A 20,651-nucleotide genomic window follows, 5' to 3' on the forward strand; every position below is an offset into this window, starting at 1 on the left:
TCATCTCCTGTTAGTGGTTGAGAACCTTCTACAGTAGGGCTGGATTGTTATTCCAACATTTGATGCTAGACATAATAATTAAATGGGTAAGAACGAGGGACTAAAGTTAAAAGTGAAAAAAAAACACGACAGTAAAGAAAAAAAATATTACATGTGCACTTTCAACAGCCTCATTCACAAACTTGCCACCTTTAGAGCGTGTTTCCCTAAATAGGTCAACACGTCCTATTTCTCGATCCTTCTTTGCCTGTAACTCTGCCTGAATTTGTAGGAATGACTTTGATCCACCAAAGTGGTCGAATGGTAATTTCTCTCTATTCTTCCGATTCTTCACAGACATTTCCCTCATTTGAAGAAAAAAATATGTCAATGTGTGATGTATTATTAAATGCAGCAAATGATAGATGCCATAAATATTGTAGCTGAAACGCTTCACTCTCGAAGCGGTCACACAAAAAGTACTAATCTTCTGGCCTATTTTGAAGCCAACTAGGCAAACTGGCACGTGATTACTGAGGATCTCCATATTTTCTATAATGTCTGTACAAGTTTGATTTAAATTCTTTGAACGAGTTTTGCATTTGATGTTCTATGAAACGGTTAAGTCGTTGATTGGACAGATCAAGATTGAAATGAGCCTACAAAAGAGGGAAGGAAGAATTAGCATAAATGATGTTCATGACTGTAAAAGAATAAACTTATAATTACTTACCAATAATTGACTTTTAGCCAATTCTATGAACTCGTTTGGAACCTCAGCAAAAGTACGACACCATACTAGGAATGCGGATCTCATGGCGACGCCGATCGCATTACTAAAAAAAATCGAATGTTGAGATATCGGTTTCGTCTCCCTCTCATTTATGACGATTGTGATTCTCCAATGTTTTTGTACGTATTTTTCCAACTCGATGTTCCACGAATGCTCTCGCTTCTTCTGATTGGATGCTGAGCCACTATCTGAAGAATAAAAAATTTAAAACAGTTTATGATGTATTTCAGTTAACAGAATATATTTTAAAATATACTAACCTGAAGTATCACCCACAGAAGATACCGTGTTGCCTAGATATAACTCCTGGAATTCTTCATCAGCCTCCTATTGCCTATTAGGGATTGACATCTTATCTATACAAACACAAAAGAGAGAAAACAATATTAAATTAACAATAAATACGTGTAAGCTAAAGAAAAAGAGAATTTAGTAGATACATCATTACTCATCATCGTAATCTAATTCAAATTATTATTAGGGGTTGACATCGTATCTATACAAACACAAAAGAGAGAAAACAATATTAAATTAACAATAAATACGTGTAAGCTAAAGAAAAAGAGAATTCAATAGATACATCATTACTCATCATCGTAATCTAATTCAAATTATTACTAGGGGTTGACATCGTATCTATACAAACACAAACAATATTAAATTAACAATAAATACATGTAAGCTAGAGAAAAAGAGAATTACTCATGATCATCGTAATCTAATTCAAATTATTCATCAGTACTTGAACTGTTATTGGGAGATAATTGTTCTTCATCATCATTGTTTATGAAGTCATGATCGACATGTTTAGTAATTAGTCTTTAATGTGTTTAATGTGTCGGGAGTTCCCGAGAAACTCCCGATGGTCCTTTACTTCGTTAGGAGAGACCGTCTCTCCCGACGACCTAACTCCCGATGCCTTAAAATGGCGTCGGGAGTTCCTGTTTTTCTTGTAGTGAGTGGTTGTTGAAGTTGATTATTGAAGATAATTTTCACTAAAGTTTGTATTAAAGATGACTATCGAAGCCTGAAGTTAGTTGCATGAAGGTGGTATTGGATTTAATTGCTGAAGTTTGTCATTAAAGGTAGTTGTCAAAGCCCAAAGTTGGTTGTCGGAGTTTCTCACTCGCAAATTGTCATTAAAATTGTTCATCAAAGGTGATTTTCATCAGAGGTGGTTGTCAGAGTTGGTCATCAGAGTTTGTTATCAGAGGTGGTTGTCGGAACTTGAAGTTGGTCACGTAAAGGTGATCATCGGAGGTGGTTGTCGAAGCCCAAAGTTGATTTCCAGAGTGTGACAACGATAGTTGTTGTAAGTGGCCATAGGTGGAATCATTGAAAACAATGGAAAAAGAGAGAGTTAGATCTCAACTCTACCAATATTTAAAGTTGGTGGGCCACATATTCAATAGGTATATTATACAAACTCGCCACAACTCATGTTGTTGAATAAAACACCCCATTACAAATTATTTATATCAAAACTACACCTTGTTTTTCATTTTATTCAAGAAGTCTAAACAATTTCTACTAAGTTGATGAGGAAAGAACAATCTTCTATGCTTGGCTGATTTTTCACCGAATGAGTAAATGGTAAATTTTTAATTCATTCATTTATTTACAAGATGGGAGAGGATATTCTATAGAAAAGAAATGTTTTAGGACTATCAGGGGCTATTTGGGACGCATAGTTAAGATAAGATGTCTGGAGTTTATATGTATGTGAAGTTCATATGTCAGTGTTCAGGGTGCAGAGTTATTCGATCTGAGTTCATGTCTGTGTTTGGGTGTAGAGTTCATATATCTCGATATCTGATGCAGTTTTTTGAAATTTTTTTATTCAATAATATGCTTTTATGATTACTATTTTTTTTTGAAACTTTTTTATTCAATAATTCTACTAATCTTTGTTTGAATAAAATATGATTGCAATTTTTTCTTTTACTTTTTAAAATTTTTCTTTCTTTCTTTCTTTCTTTGTTTTTTTTTTTGGGCAACGAACAATAATTAACCCATTACATTTCTTGTAGAAATATGTTTAAATAAAATGAGAAACCAAAGTAAAATCAAAACTTTTGATTCTAGCTAATTTTTCTCCATGAATTTCATTATTATCTTCTTCTTTTTCTTTTTCTTCTTCCTATTGTTGCTCTATAATTTTACTATGTTATGATTTTTTTAAAAAAATTAAATATCCACCATCATTGTAACAGTCAATGGAATGTCACATTTCTTCAATAATTTTACTTTCATTTTCTTTAAATTTGGAAGATCATTAGAAAGCAAATCTCTATTTTTCACTAATTTTTGCTGGAAAATGTTTTAGAATTTTTTTTTTTCATTTTATGGCTTTTTTTATTATATGTTACATACTTTTTAACTACATACATACTCTTCGTTTAAATATTCTTAACACTCATTTTATATGTGAATCCAATTAAATAAATATTTCTTTTACAAATTTTTACGTATAAATATTGCACTCAATGTAGACAAAATAATATTTTTTTATATATAATCAACAACCCTACAACATACTTTAACAATCATCAGTCTTATAGTAGTCGGAAGTGGTTGTCGAAGTTGATTAGAAGAAGATTTTTGCTAGAGTTTATAGTCGGAGGTGGTTGTCGGAGTCTGAAGTTGGTTGCATGAAAAAGTGTATTGGAGTGGTTGTCGAAGTTTTTCATCGGAGTTGGTTGGACGAAAGTGGTCGTCAAAGTTGATCATCAAAGATGATTTTCGCAGGAGATTGTAGTCGGAGGTAACTATCAGAGCCTGAAGTTAATCACATGAAGGTGGTATTAAAGTTGGTTGTTAGAGTTTGTCGTCGAAGATGGTTGTCAAAGCCCTGAGTTGGTCGTCAGAGTTACTCACTTAAAGGTGATCATTGAAGGTAATTTTCAATGGAGTTTGTAGTTGGAGTTGGTCATCGAAGTTTGTCGCCGAAGCCAATTGGTCGTTGGAGTTGGTAGCGTGAAGGTGGTTGTCGGAGTTGGGTCATCGAAGGTGGTTGTTGGAGGCCAGAATTGGTTGTCAGAATTGGTCGGAAGGTTGTCGGAGCTCGGAGTTGGTCACCGAAGCTGTCATTGGAGGTGGTTTCGAAGTCTGAATTTTGTTGTCGGAATTGTCATCGAAGGTGGTTTTTGAAGCCTGAGGTTGGTCGCCGGAGTTGTCATCGAAGGTGGTTGTTGGAGTTTGGAGTTAGTTCTCAGAGTGTGACAGTTGCCGATGGGTAGAGCCATTGAAAACATGGGAAGAAGAGAGAGTTGGGATGAATTGAGGTGAGTTGGATAAAATATACCAACTCAACTCCACCAACATTTAAAGTTGGTCGGCCAAACAATGAGTTGGTATATTATACTAACTCAACTCAACTCATGTTCGTGAGCCAAACACCCCCTCAACCACACCTAAAGTGGACAACAGATGGCGACCAACAGAGGTAGATGACAAACAAGAGATAGCGAACACTGGCACAGGGCTTCAACTGCAGATGGTGACGATACATAAGTTGAAAACGAAAAATATAGAACTTCACGTTTTGAAGCTTTTCTTCTGCAAAGGGCTGGAGGTATATTTTAAAGCTTTTAATTTATTTTTCAACTAATCCAATATAATTTACACATCATCAAATACAACTAACTAAAGTCTGTCCACATTAGAACATAACAGTCTCCTTCAAGCATTTCATTAACTTAAAGTTAAGAGCATTTAACAAACGTGGGGACTAAAATATCTATTTTGAAAATTCAAGGATTAAATAGACATAAACTTCAATCTCAAGGATCAAATTGCTCTACTTATACTATAAATCTATAACTCAATTAAAAAAGGTTAAGTTAATAAAATGAATTCTACATTTTTTTTCCTTTAATAGCCAACAACTTTGTAACTGTTTCTTTTTTGAAGTAACTTTGTAACTGAATCAAAGAAATCGACTATTATCCACTCTTGTCTTTTCTATTCTCCTTACCTTATATGGTTTGATCCGCTTGTGTCTGTGATGTAATTTTGTAGACTCCAAAAATGAGACCAAAAAAAAAAAAAAAACAAATTCAAAAAAAGAAAAATAAATAAATGGGATAGAAATATTAAGCCCTCATTTAGTAATAATTTGATTTTTGGTTATTATTTTTGAAAATTTCATTTAGAATTCCTAGGTTTGCATCTTTCTTAAGTATAATACTTGAATTCTTAATCAAATTCTAAAAACAAAAACAATTTTTTGAAAGATGAAGAAATTTAGAAGTAGAACAGCAGAAGTAGTGTCTCCGACTTAATTTTTTTTTTTAAAAAACTAAATGATTAGTAACGAGGTTTGTGAAATTTGGCAAAATTACATAAAAAAATAAAACTGTTGGATAAACCAAATATTGGATTTTTTTAAAAATATAATTACAAAAATAGGGTTGGAGGGGAACTTTTTATAAGAATAGGTGTTTGGAAAAACTATTGACAAAATTGGGTTAGTGAAATCGTGTACCCAATATACGAGTACCGTTTAATCCAGTTAGCATCACGTCGGCTGACTGGTTACGCAAACTCGTGGACCTGGTCCACGATTTGCTTATTTTTTAAAGTGTGTTGACTATTTTTTATTTTTTTTAAATTGTAGATGTACGACAATATTAAAACTTTAGGAATTGGTCCATACATTCCTTCATTAAACTTAATTATATATTTAAACTATAATGAAAACATCTTGTACTCATATTAAAAAAATGTCATGATATTAAAAAATATTTACAATTAGTTCTTTAATTTACAATTTGAAAATGAAAGTTTACAATGAAAACATCGCCGATAAAATTATTCTGTACAATAAAAAAAAATATTAAACAATATTCATATCATATATATGGAAAATGTCTGATTTTAAATCTCTTAGTGGTCAAATTTTTACCTTCGACGATAGCAAAAGTAAGGGGAAATATATGTCCATTTGCATCAATAGATAAGAGATAGGTTGTCAATAATTTCCAATGGTTGAACCCTTCTCTTGCAGAATCAAAGGACCAAAAATAATCGTACTGACACATCGGAGGGAAGGAAAAACCAATCTGTTTGTGTTCCTGGATTGTAATGAACAAGAGCACTAAACCAATATGGAAGCTCCGAATATGATTTCTCCCAATCACCAAACACAGCAATCAACGCTTTTCTCTTGGCTTGCCATGCCCGTCTATAATTAATATTATAGCCATATTGTTTTTAATGGCTTCCAAATTTTGAATTTCAATACTTAAAAAATTTGAATCAAGCTGTGAATGATTGATCCTGTGTCAATTCTGAAAACAAACATGAGTGTTCTCCTTGAAGTTTGGTGATTTCGAACATACCATGATTTTTACACCGACATGCCTGTAACCTCTAAGTACAACCGTCACTCCATGATTTATATTTAACATACCAAAAATCCTGATTTGATTCCACTACAACAATTTCGTAGTCCGTACCAACTTAAGATCATGTTCTCCACTACTATCGTTTCAATGTCAATGTCATTATCTCCATCATTTCAAGGTTCAAGAATAACTAAATCTTCCGGACGCATCGACATATTTATTATGATGTTTTCAACTGTTATAGGTGACAAAAAAATAGGTTAATATGTCAACCCAACAAAATCTAATTTCTAAGTTCAACAAATAACATCTAAATATTATACATTTAAATCAGCTTAAGATTCGTAAACTATATATTTAAATCAGCCCAAATCTAAGATTCATAAGCTTTATATTTAAAATCAACCCAAATCTAAAATTCATAAACTATACATTTAAATCAACCAAAATCTAAGATCCATAAACTATACATTTAAATTAGCCCAAATAAAAACAAAATAATATATCCATGAATCACACATTTAATTCAACCCAAATGCAAACAAAGTAATATATCTATGAATCGTACATTTAATTCAGCCAAAATGCAAACAAAATAATATATATATATATATATATATGAACCAATCTTCATTTTTATAAAGATATACATATATTTCTACATTCAACCCAACAAATACACAATCATCCAACGAATTAATCATAAAAAAAATAGACAAAAAAATAAACAAACTTAATCATCCAGAAAAATAGCCCAACAAAATCAACACAACAAAATTAATTTCTAAGTTTATAAAGTACATTAGATAAAATCAACCAAACAAATAGACAAATATATACATATATTTCTAAATTCAACCCAACAAATAAATCATGGATCCATAAACTATACATTAAGTTCAATCTAAATGCAAACAAAATGATATATATAGAAAGATTATATATTGAAAAACAACTAGAAAATTTTTTTTACCACATAAGCGTGGAGGACGATTTCGAACAATTTTGGACGGATGAGCAGATAGAGGCGTTTGGATGCATAAGACAGAAGCAAAATGAGGAAGATTTCAAAATTTTGGATGGAGAAACACAACAAAAGAAGGCAAAATAAAGTAGAAAGCTTGAATGGGACAGAGAAGGCAGAAGGTCGAATGAGGAAGAAGGGGCGCGGCGGATTTAATGGAGAGGAAGTCATGTATTGGATACACGACTAGATTTAATAGAGAGGAAGTCGTGTATCGGGTACCTCAGTCAACCCTGTATGACTGCCACGGTAGACTGCGCGTGCCAGATGGACAAGAACTTGTGTACCCGGTACACAATTTAGAGCTAATCGTGTACCCGATACACGATTAAGGTGTAATCGTGTACCCGGTACACGATTTAAAAACCTTTTTTAAAATACTTTCGCTCAAATCCTATTTTTGTCATTATATATTAATTTTTTTTTTATTTTTTCTAAAAAAATTCTATTGTTCAGTTAGACAATCTATCCATCCACTCTCCACTGTCAGTGGCAGGTGAAACGCCAGTGTAGAAGAAGCTCAGAAGCTCATCCATGGCTTCCTCTTCAACCCCTCTTCCTCTCTCTCCACCACCTTCTCATCTTCCGCTTCATAGCCGTTCAACCAACCCCAAAATCCCAACCATTCGTTACCGCCTCAGCAGACTATGCCAAGAAGGTCAGCCCCATCTTGCCCGCCAACTCTTCGACGCTCTTCCTCGCCCCTCCACCGTTCTTTGGAACACAATCATCATTGGATTAGTCTGCAACAACTTCCCCGATGAAGCCCTTCTCTTCTACAGCAATATGAAGTCCTCTTCTCCAAAAGTTAAGTGCGATTCCTACACTTACTCTTCTGTTCTCAAGGCCTGTGCCGATACCCGCAATCTCGGGTTTGGAATGGCCGTTCATGCTCACTTTCTTCGATGTCTGATGAATCCTAGTAAAATTGTGTATAATTCCCTTTTGAATATGTATTCTATGTGTTTGAGCACTACCCCAGATGGTAAAATGGTTTCTAGTTATTCAGGGTGTGATTTGGTACGTAAGGTGTTTGATTTAACGCGTAAGAGAACTGTCATTGCTTGGAATACCCTTATTTCTTGGTATGTGAGAACGGAGAGGTATGCTGAAGCTGTGAAACAATTTAGGATGATGATGAAAATTGGGATAAAACCAAGTCCAGTCAGTTTCGTTAATGTGTTTCCTGCCTTTTCAAGTTTAGGGGATTTCAAGAATGCCAATGTTGTTCATGGAATGCTTGTGAAGTTAGGCAGTGAATATGTTAATGACTTGTATGTTGTGAGCTCTGCAATTTTCATGTATGCAGAGCTTGGTTGCCTCGAATTTGCTAAGAAGGTTTTTGACAATTGTTTGGAGAGGAACACCGAGGTTTGGAATACAATGATCAGTGCTTTTGTTCAGAATAATTTTCCTCTTGAAGGAATTCAACTTTTTCTTCAAGCTATGGAATCTGAAGACGCTACTCTTGATGAAGTGACTCTTCTTTCAGCAATAGCTGCAGCTTCACACTTGCAGAAGTTTGAATTAGCGGAACAGTTGAATGCATTTGTCATTAAGAATGTAGCCGTGTCAAAAGTTTGTTTAATGAACGCCATCATTGCTATGTATTCTAGGTGCAATTCAATTGATATATCATTTAAAATTTTCAATAATATGCCTGAAAAGGATGTTGTTTCATGGAATACAATGATCTCTGGTTTTGTACAAAATGGATTGAATGACGAAGCATTAATGCTCTTTTATGAGATGCAGAAGCAAGACTTGATGATTGATTCTGTGACTGTTACCGCTCTGCTTTCAGCAGCTTCGGATCTTAGAAACCCTGATATTGGGAAGCAAACTCATGGCTATCTACTTAGGAATGGAATTCAATTTGAGGGAATGGATAGCTATCTTATAGATATGTATGCTAAATCTGGTTTGTTTGAGGCTGCTCAAAATGTATTTGAGAAAAGCTATAGTCATGAAAGAGATCAGGCCACTTGGAATTCCATGATGTCCGGCTATGCACAAAATGGACTTGTTGATCAGGCCTTTCTCGTCTTGAGACAGATGCTTGACCAAAAGGTAATGCCTAATGTTGTGACCCTCGCTTCAATTCTTCCTGCTTGTAATCCATCAGGGTACATAGATTGGGGCAAGCAACTCCATGGGTTCTCTATCCGTAATGACTTAGACCAAAATGTTTTTGTCGCAACTGCTCTTATTGATATGTATTCAAAATCAGGGTCAATCACCCATGCTGAATATGTTTTTAGTAAGGCCAATGAGAGAAGTATAGTCACTTATTCCACCATGATATTGGGTTATGGTCAACATGGGATGGGTGAGAGTGCTCTCTCTATGTTTCACACAATGCAAAAATCTGGTATTAGGCCTGACGCAGTTACCTTTGTAGCAGTCTTGTCTGCCTGTAGTTATGCCGGTTTGGTTGATGAAGGTCTTCAAATTTTCGAGTCGATGAGAACTGTATATAACATTGAACCATCCACTGAACATTTCTGTTGTGTTGCGGATATGCTTGGGAGGGTCGGGAGAGTAGATGAAGCCTATGAGTTTGTCATAGGTTTAGGGGAACAAGGGAATGTGATGGAAATTTGGGGGTCTCTTCTCGCTGCTTGTAGGATTCATAAACAATTTGAATTAGGAAAGGTTGTTGCCAAGAAGTTGCTTGAAATGGAGAAAAGAAATAGGAAGACAGGTTACCATGTTTTGCTTTCGAACATGTATGCGGAGGAAAGAAACTGGGAAAACGTAGATATTATAAGAAAACAGATGAGAGAGAGAGGTTTGAAAAAGGAAACTGGAAGCAGTTGGATTGAGATTTCTGGTTATATGAACCATTTTTCATCCAAGGATAGGAAACATCCACAATCCGATCAGATATACAACATGTTGCAGGAATTACTGGCAGAGATGAAACATGCTGGTTATAGGCCACAATCCAGTTCCTATCTTGGTCTTCTGGAGCCTGATGAATGATACATTTTCCATGTTCAGGAGAAGAAGATGCAATCTAGCTCTTGATGATTTACCTCACAAACACTTGTATGCTGGATAAGGTTTGCAAGCAGGCCAATCAGGTTTGCAAGCAGGCCAATCACTTGGCTTTGAAATCCATCGTTGTATTGCCATCGTTAGTTTTATGATGTGCAGCTCAAAGTTTAAGTTGAAATTATATGCCTGCTATATTTGATTGGATTTGTTGCAACAAGATAAAAAGCAGCTGCCAGCCCCTGCTATCAGTCTACGAAAATGAACTGTAGTGCAAAGTTATCATGTCTTTCAGCTTCTACTTTCCAGGTGTAAATGCTTTCTAATCTTGGATATACCATATCTAAGATTAAAGCTATACCATATCGAAAAGCTATTTAGAGATTTATAGTTTGGATGACTGAATGATGCATTTAACCATGATACCCTGCAGATGGCATTACCACCTACTAGGTCCCTGATGGCCAACGAGGAAACAACAGGAACCTGCTTTCCCTTACTGGCGTCAAGAGGGTCTGAGGAAAGTTCTAGCAACGGCGCATCCATAGTTGCATTGGAACTCGAGGTGATTATGATTCATATGTTAAAATTGGAACTCCTTGGCTTTTCATCGTGTTCTGTTCATTGAATAGAAAGATGGAAACTTACCCACTAAACCGTTTTCAAACAGAGAGAGAGGTAAGCACCGGGATGATTGATTTCAGGCCAAAGTCTCTCCGTAACAATGATCATCCACAAGCTTACCCTTCATCACTAACATGGCACAACATGTTCAATCACTTTCTGCATCTTTTGCTGGTAAATCTATGCAAGACTCCTAGTAGGATAATTAGTATATAATTAGTAGTGAGGGTATTGTAGTAATTAGACATGAAATTTGTTAGTTCTTTTGGGTTATAAATAGTAGGTGAGAGGAAGGTTAGAGTGTGGAGAATTTAGTGGATTTCCTAATTTGGAAATTTGGGAGAGGATTTCCAACCCTCTTGAAAATGCTAGTTTGTCACTGTTCTATTTGTTATCTTCCTTATGTTCTTGTTGATTTCCATTGTAATTTTCTCTTGAAGTATATAAATAAATCATTCTAGAGCCTTGCTCTATTTCTTGTGTGATTGTCTTATTGGGTATTTTACTGTTTGCAGATTTGGATACCTAATAATCTATATGCTTTATCATCCTTCCTGGATTATGCTTCACATCAACGAAAGCTACAAGCCGTGTGTCATAGAAGCTGTGACAGTACTTACTCGTCCCATGTTGTTGGATGTGTTGTAGATATGTTCTGCATCACCATGATAGATGTGGCTAAAGAGTTTGAGGTTCCTTATTATGTGTTTTACAGTTCCAGTGTTGGCCCTCTTGCTTTTACTTTTGAGCTTTACGATCAAAATTATAATAACGAGTTGGTGGAGCAGTTGCAGAACTCGGAAGCTGGGTTAGTTGTGCCAAGTTTTGTCAATCCGATTCCTAGGACAGTCTTCCCTCGTTCTTTGTTTGATTATGAAACTGCTCTTTATTTTATGATAATGCCAAAAGATCTATGTAAAAAATCAAAGGTCTTTTGATGAATACGTTTGTTAAAAAGAGAAATTATTACCTTTTATTTATTTATTATTATTATTATTATTTGCCGTTGTTGTTCATGCTCTCGTCAACGCTCTTTGGCATGGAAGTGACCATAATTGTGAATTTTTTCGAGCACTTGAGTAAATCCAGGTGAAGAAAAGGAGACTGAGGAGGATGAATGATGCTAAGACTATCACGATACTTGAAAGAAATCATTTGCAAAAATTGAGATCTAAGATAGTTCGAATGGGTGTGGTGATGTTCACCCTAAATTATATTTCAGGTTAAAGTTTTTTTTGGAAAATTTCACAAAATGACTCAAAACCCAACAATTTTTCTACTAATGACCTCTTCTTAAAAACTTTTCTACCACTGACCTTTTCCGTATGCGAAATTTCAAAATTACCCCAGTTTTCTTTAGCCTTTATATCACACCACATTTCTTCTTCCTTCAACGATTTCTTCAGTCCTTCATTCAATGTGCATTCAATACATCACCAACATTTCACCAAAACATTTATTCCCAATTAATATTCTGAAGAGAATGGAACGTTACTCTCATTTTTCACTTTCTGTCATCGAACTCCCTACGAAATTCTCTCATTGTTCTCTCGTAGCTTTCTCTCAGAGTTTCAGCCCAACATCTTTGTTGATCGCTTTCATCATTGGATTCAGTCCACATTTCTTCTTCCTTCAATGGTTTCTTCAACCTTTCATTCAATATACGATTATTTCTCTCAGATCGCTTTCATAATAAGTGTCGTTTAGCATTAAATTACTAGATGATCATTTATACATTACTATGCGATCATTTATACATTCCTATGCGGTCGTTTATACATTATTATGCGATCGTTTATACATTACTATGCGATGCGATCGTGTATAAATTACTACACGATCGTTCATAAATTACAATACGATCGTATAGTAAATTATAAATGATCGTGTAGTAATTTATACATGATTGTATAGTAAATATAAACGATTATATAGTAATTTATACACGATCGTTTAGTAAATTATAAACGATCGTTTAGTAATTTATACACGTTCATATAGTAAATTATAAACGATCGTATAGTAAATTATAAACGATTGTGTAGTAATTTATACACAATCGAATAGTAAATTATAAATGATTGTGTAGTAATTTATACAATATGATCGTTTACATTACTATGTGATCATTTATACATTACTATGCGATCGTTTAGACATTACTATGCGATCGTTTAGACATTACTATGCAACCGTTTACTACACGATCGTGTAGTAATTTATACACGATCGCATAGTAATATATACACGATCGCATAGTAATTTATACACAATCGCATAGTAATGTATAAACGATTATTCACTTATCAATGATTTGTTTATCCCATTGTAGATCAATGACGCTACTTTGCATCTTTGTACGATTTGGTGGGGATTGGGATGAGTCCGGAAGAAATTATGTTGTTGGTCATATGAAAGGTCTGAAAGTCAGAAATGATATAACAGTCAGTGAATTAGTGAGTATGATGCACCAACGACTGAATATCGATCTAGATATGTTTGATATACACATCAAATGTTGATACATCTATTGGTCCCGGCTCCTCCAATTGACATAGTCGACGATGAAGATCTTAGCTTCTTTTTAAAAGTAATGAGGCATCTCGGATGCTGTTATTTGTATCACTTACACCTTGTGAAAGTCATGGAGTACACCAGCATTGCAATCCAACTGGTCAACCCAATTCAATTCATACCATGTCTTCACTTGAAGATTATATTGAGCCATGTAACTTGGAGGATGACCGAAGTAAAGCTTGGTTTGATCGGAACAGTGAACCCAGATGTACTTCACAATTCAATATTGAACATGGATATGGACAATCTTCAGGTTTACAAACTTCTCCAACACCTAACATCCATGTTCCAACCCCACCTGCTCCCGTTCCACCAGTTGTGATGCCTTCGGTTCTAATGCATTCCCCCATTCCAACCGAACCCTTTCTTGATATACCCAAACCATCAGAGGGCCCATTGTACGACATCCTCATCACAATACCTCATGACTGTCTGAATGACCAGGATATAAAGATCGGTCAAATTTTCTTTTTGAAATATGACTTATCAGTTAAATTATTGATGCTTGCAATAAGAAAGAACTTTGACTACTGTTTAAAAAAGTCAACAAAGAGCTTACTAACTATTCGGTATTCGATGGAGGAATGAAAGTGGAGGGTCCGTGCAAAAAAAAAAAAAAAAAATGAAAGAAAGTGATTCCTTCAAAGTTACGAAATATCTTAGCGAACATACATGTTCTCTTGAAATGAGAACTGGTAATCATCGACAAACAAAAAGTTGGGTTATTGGACACTTAATAAAGTCCAAATACGAACAAGTTGGCTGAACCTACCGCCCAAGGGATATAATTGAGAACGTCCGACGAGAATATGAAGTGAACATTACCTACAAATGGGCTTATCGCGCTAGAGAGTACGGATTGGTGTATACACGAGGGTCACCAGAAGGATCATATGTTGTTGTTAGGGTATATGGCGAGACATTTAAGCTTGCAAATCCAGGTACCATATTTGAGGTTGAAGTAGAGGACGGAAAATACTTTAAGTACGTCTTCATGGCAATTGGTCCGTGTATCAGGGGTTTTCTAAACTGCATCCGCCCAAGAATCGTTGTTGATGGGACCCATTTGCATGAGAAATACAAAGGTATGTTGTTAATAGCAACGTGTATCAATGGAAATAACTACATATATCCTATCGCCTTCAGTATTGTAGATGGTGAGAACGATGCATCATGGACTTGGTTCATGACTCATTTGAAGGTTTCAATAGGAGACGTTCCCAATCTAGTGATTATATCAGATCGTCACATCTCAATTGCAAAGGCTGTTGCAAGGATATTCCCTGATGCATTTCATGCCCTGTGTATATACCATATTCAGAACAATTTGGTGGACAAATTTAAGAATAAGGACATAATCCCACACTTCTATCTAGCGGCGAAAGCATATAGAATATCTGACTTTCAGATGTATTGGGCTAAGCTCCATCAATATCCTGGTGTGACGGCCTATCTTGAAGAGGTTGGATTATAATGGTGGGCAAGGGTTTATCAAGCCTATTGTAGGTATGACAAGATGACGACAAATATAGTAGAATGCCTCAATGGGGTGTTGAAAGATGTCCGAGAACTACCAATCATAAAGCTATTAGAGCATATCTACGAGTGGCTACAAGGTTGGTCTATATCCGACGTACACGTGCAATGACATGCACAAACATTGTAACTGATTAAGCAATGAGTATTCTTAAGGAATCAGAATTGATGTCTAGAACATATCGTGTTTCTCTGGTGGATGTGCATATAATTAATGTGGACGATGGATATTTGGAGGGGGGGGGGTTGGTTGATCTTTGTTCACGGACATGTACGTGTATGGAGTTTAGTTGCCTCGAGATCCCATGCTCCCATGCAATATCTGCAGCGACCCTGAGAAACATTAATGTTCAAACATTATGTGCAAAATGGTTTATAGTTAAGTGTGTGCTTGTTGCTTATGCCGAACCAATCTTCCCAGTCATAGTTAAGAATGGGTTGGAGATGTTGGAGATTTTGAACCAACTCTACCACTGCAAAAGGTAGTAAGTGTAGGTTAACGTCAAACCGTCAGGATGGCTTCAATTGGAAAGGAGCCACGACAAATACACAGGTGTACACGATGTGGTCAGAAAGGACATAACAAGAAAACGTGTAGACAACTTGATAACACCTGACATTGGCCCATCTAGACTAAACAATATGTAATTTTCGCTTCGTTTTTCCTGTACAACACCAATTATACTATACAATATGTAATTTTAGCACCAATTATATTGTACAAATTTATACTATACAATATGTAATTTTAGCACCAATTATATTGTACAAATTTATACTATACAATATGTAATTTTAGCACCAATTATACTGTACAAATTTATACTATACAATATGTAATTTTAATACTAATTATACTGTACAAATTTATGCTATACAATATGTAATTTTAGCACAAATTATATTGCAATATGTAATTTTAGCACAAATTTATTTAAACGATCACTTAATTATTTATTTGCTTAGTTAAATGTACAAAATCTAAACGATCGTATAACAAAACCTAAACGATCGTTTAACAAAAACTAAACGTTCGCATAATAGATATCTAAACGATCGCATACCAGATATTTCAACAATCGTATAACAAAAACTAAACGATCGCATAACAGTTAGCCAAACAATCGCATAATGGATATCCAAACGATCGCATAACAGTTAGCTAAACGATTGCTTAGTATTCTCTAAACGATCGCATAACAAAACCTAAACGATCGTTTAACAAAAACTATACGAGATATCTAAACGATTGCATAATACATATCTCAATAATCATATAACAAAAACTTAACAATCGCAAAATGGATATCTAAACGATCGCTTAGTATTCTCTCAACGATTGTATAACAAAAACTAAACGATCGTATAATGGATATCTAAACGATCGCGTAATAGCTAGCTAACCGATCGCTTAGTATCCTTTATACGATCGCTTAGTAATCTCTATCCGATTGCTTAGTAATATCTATATGCTCGCTTAAAATATTCGTAGAGACACATGTTCACCAAACGGTCTGAAAGCTTTTTAAAACTGAGGGTAATTTTGGAATTTCACATAGGGAAAAAGTCAGAGGTTGAAAAGTTTTTAGGAAGAGGTCATTGGTAAAAAAGTTTTTGGTTTTCGGGTCATTGTGTGAAATTTTCAATTTTTTTCTAATGAATTTCAATTATAAGAATAGTTTTAGAATGTTTAAGGTCATAGGTAACCTTGCATCTTTCGAAACAATACATTTATTTTTGAAACAAATGACAGTTTATATTTGTATAAGAAGTTTCCACTTAGCTTCTCCCATAAGGATGGGACCATAATTCAATGAAAAATCCTTAGGTGTATTCTATACGACACTCATATTCGTACAATTTAAACAATTATTCAATCTTAGTTTGTCACGTGGCTCACTCGTATTATTTATTATTTTTTTGGGTGATTAAATTTGTGCAATTTTTTTCTGTCGGGGAAAATCAAGATAGTTTGTGTGATCGTTGCAATCCTTGAACCTTATCTTGTGACACATGGAAATCAAACCGTTCATTTCACCATCTTCATTTCTCCACTTGGTTTAATATCTATTCTTTCCCTTCTGAACCAAAGGCACCACATACACTCCAACAAAGATTTGTTACATTGCAAACTAAAACCTCCTCCACTGTCTTTTCTCTGTAAGCCTGTTCAAAATGATCAAGAAGTTTGAGCTGGTTTTCTTCCCGATGCCGGGGATGGGTCACCTTGTATCCACGGTGGAGATGGCTAATATTCTTGTCACTCGAGATCCTCGTCTCACCGTTGCAGTTCTTGCCATTAAGCTATCCATTGATGCCAAAGCTAATGAATATATTCAATCCCTTTCTGAGTCACTTTCCAACAACACATCTATTCGTATCATTGTCCTTCCTGAATTACCTGCTATCCCAAAAGATGGGAACCATTTTTTCCTTGAAGTTCTTGAAATCTACACACCCCATGTCAAACAAGCTCTTATCTCCTCTCTTACTACCTCCACCACCCACCTTGCTGGATTTGTGTTGGACATGTTCTGCACAACCATGGTTGATATAGCTAATGAATTTCGGGTCCCTTCTTATGTATATTACACTTGTAGTGCTGCCTCTCTTGCTATTAGTTTTCATCTTGAACAACTTTACACACAAAATAATAGTAGTAATGAGGTAATCCAACAATTGAAGGATTCAGATGTTAATTCGAGTGTATCAGGCTTAGTGAATCAAGTTCCAAGTAAAGTCATTCCTGGTATCTTTTTTATTAACAATTTTGCTGTTTCGTTTCATGAACAAACTAAAAGAATGAGATCTGAAGTAAAAGGTATTCTCATCAATACATTTGAGGAAATGGAATCACATGTGATATGTTCATTGTCAACTGACTCCACTTTGCAACTCCCACCTTTGTATTCTGTTGGACCTGTTTTGCACTTGAATAAACCTATTGAGACAATGGATGGTGGAGATGTGTTGAAGTGGCTTGATGATCAACCTCCATCATCGGTGGTGTTCTTGTGCTTTGGAAGCAGGGGATCATTCGGGAAGGATCAGGTGGAGGAGATTGCACGAGCGCTTGAGCGAAGTAGGGTCCGTTTTGTTTGGGCCCTTCGGCGACCGTCATCAGAGGGTGCGCTTCAATCGGCAATCGACTATACAAACTTCGAAGACATCTTACCTGAGGGATTTCTCAATCGGACAGTAAATGTTGGGAGGGTCATCGGCTGGGCACCGCAAGTGGAGGTATTAGCCCATCCAGCCACAGGTAAGAATTCAAATATCCCTCCATATATCCCAATATGAAAATATGCACTAATAACCACCTCTCAATATCAATATTTCTGAAAAATTGAAACGCTCATATATCAATATTTTAATCCTTGGTCACAGGTGGATTCGTGTCGCATTGTGGTTGGAACTCGATATGGGAGAGTTTGTGGCATGGCGTGCCGATGGCAACATGGCCACTGTATGCAGAACAAAAATTCAATGCATTTGAAATGATTGTAGAATTGGAATTGGCTGTGGAGATCACTATAGACTATCAAAACGAATTTCAAGAACATGACAAGCCAAAAATAGTGAGCGCAGAAGAGATCGAAAGAGGGATCAAAAAGTTGATGGACAATGACAATAACGAGATTAGGAAGAAAGTGAAAACAAAAAGTGAAGAAGGTAGAAAAAGTGTAATAGAAGGTGGATCCTCCTTCATTTCATTGGGCAAATTTATAGATGACGTTTTGGCCAACTCGCTACAAGGAAGAAACTAAGGATGCAGGGCTAGACATTTTATCTATATGCAATCTACCCAATTATCCCTTCAAGGACCATTTGACACGTAGAGTTTGAGTTAAGTTAGTAATTATTGTTGGAGTGTTATAGGACCTCTGGAGTTAAAATTGTTTGTGTTTCGAATGCAAATTTCTAAGTTGAGTTGAGGTATTTGGTGCACTTATTCTAAATGAAATCGATTTCGTAGTGGTTTTTTTTTTTCTTTTGCTGGTTTTCTAAATTTCTAATTATACCCATATTTTCTTCAAATTTTTAACACTAAAAATACTTTTTTTTTTACATTCTTAAAACATAACGAATTCCTACCAAGTAAAATATATTAAACACAAATTTTAAATCCAATTTTTGAACACTCAATTACATAACATATTTTTTTTCCATTCGTAAACACCAAACATATTTCAAACAAATAAAAACTTTTCATAACTAATTTAACCCTCAATCATAAATACTAAAGAAGTTTAAAAATTGAACTTTTTTTTTGTCTGGAGAAATAATTAAAAAAACCAATTCTTATTTTTTTTTAATGAAATATGAATTTCAATTTTTATGGTTAATGTTTTTTTTTCCTTTTCTGCGCAAACATTTGATTCTTTACAATTTATTCGAAATGATATTTCATCACATCACACTTCAAGTTACTCTACCAAACCTAGGACGTGGCATGAGACGATAGATTCCAATTTAACTATAAAATCAATATCTAAAATACATTTTTAAAATACAAGTGACTAGCACTTTATTTCTAATGAAATTTTATAAAAATTTCTAGCAGGGTTTCTCCTTAAAACAAATAATTTGTTTCACACCCCAACTCCATAATTAAGTGTACCTAATCGTACACATCTCATTAATCAATTTAGAAATAAAAAACCACAACAGTTATAAACCAACAATGGAAAAGACAGTAAAGTTTCAGTCTGTAACAATCATAAAACTTCAAAGAATGGTATAACGTCCTCAAAAGTAACGCTAGCCACTTCAGTTTCAAGGACAAACCAAAATTTTAAATTTACAATGTAAAATGAAATGTAACATGCAAGAGATTGGTGTAAGATCTCAACCTCAATAGACTTGTACTACCTGTCGATAATTAAGAAAAAAAATGAGCTAATAAACCTAATGAGTGATGAGAGGTCATACGAAAAACATATTTTGAAAATATTATTAGCATAAACTATTATAGAGGATCATTCGTGAACACCATCCAAACTCTAACATGTAAAACCTTTAAGATATTCGTATTTTCCAATGCATTTAAAATCACTTTCCTAGATATTCGTATGGTAGTTTGAAAACTATGAAATCTCCAACACATAGCTTTCCAAAGAAAATAGTCTTAAAAGAAATCATAGCTTTCGTGGACATAATCTTTAAAACATGGGGCATTGCTATGAAAATTCAATACTCAACACGTACTTGAAACTGGTCTTACATACCTGTGCAAAGTAATCTCAATATACACAAAAGAGTCATGCATGCATGCAGAGCAATTTATAACATCCATAATGCTTTAAGTTCAGGATTTGGAATTTAGATTTAGCAACTAATGACCCCAACATTCCCCTACATTTCCCGTAGCCTAGGCGCGTTGCCTCAGGTCTAGGATTTGGACCAAGATTTTGAATATGAATTTGGTAGCTAATGACCTTGACATTCCCAGCATCCCTTGCGACCTAGGTACTCTAATAATGAAATACCTAAGTCCAAGATTTGGAATCTAGATTTGACATTTAACGGCCCCAACATTCCGCTGTGTCCCTTACGGTTTGGGCACGCTTGTACAATGTGGAAACATATTCACATCACAATCACCACAAGGTACATTAATCTAGTGGGTTGAAGCAAATTTTAACTTAAAATACATAAATCTCATCAATTTTAAAAAAATATGACTTTCTCATGATTCTTAAGCATTATAAACTCAAACTTTCACATCAATCTCAAATCGTATTAGGAATCATATTCTCTTGAAACCTCATTT

At 35.0% G+C, this 20,651-nt stretch overlaps 2 protein-coding genes across 5 annotated transcripts; both read left to right on the plus strand.

Moving 5' to 3' along the window:
• Positions 1-7,579: 7,579 nt before the first annotated feature.
• On the plus strand, positions 7,580-11,764 carry LOC120086016 (Tetratricopeptide repeat (TPR)-like superfamily protein). Of its 4 annotated transcripts, XM_039042408.2 has the most exons (4): positions 7,580-10,450; positions 10,575-10,706; positions 10,812-10,939; positions 11,281-11,764. In XM_039042408.2, exon 1 carries the CDS (start codon positions 7,679-7,681, stop codon positions 10,127-10,129), a length of 2,451 nt encoding a protein of 816 aa, XP_038898336.1. In that variant the 5' UTR covers positions 7,580-7,678; the 3' UTR covers positions 10,130-10,450; positions 10,575-10,706; positions 10,812-10,939; positions 11,281-11,764. The 4 variants fall into 4 exon arrangements, with proteins under 4 accessions (XP_038898336.1, XP_038898335.1, XP_090174537.1 ...); XM_039042407.2 differs by having other exon boundaries at positions 7,580-10,706; XM_090318411.1 differs by lacking the exon at positions 10,812-10,939.
• A 5,007-nt stretch (positions 11,765-16,771) lies between these two features.
• LOC120085127 (putative UDP-glucose flavonoid 3-O-glucosyltransferase 3) lies at positions 16,772-18,817 on the plus strand. The gene is made up of 2 exons (XM_039040990.2): positions 16,772-18,140; positions 18,266-18,817. Exons 1-2 carry the CDS (start codon positions 17,054-17,056, stop codon positions 18,643-18,645), a joined length of 1,467 nt encoding a protein of 488 aa, XP_038896918.1. The 5' UTR covers positions 16,772-17,053; the 3' UTR covers positions 18,646-18,817.
• Positions 18,818-20,651: the final 1,834 nt, after the last annotated feature.

This window comes from Benincasa hispida, chromosome 9 (genome assembly GCF_027475165.1).
Source record: "Benincasa hispida cultivar pf3 chromosome 9, pf3_genome.v1.1, whole genome shotgun sequence".
Lineage (NCBI taxonomy): Eukaryota > Viridiplantae > Streptophyta > Magnoliopsida > Cucurbitales > Cucurbitaceae > Benincasa > Benincasa hispida.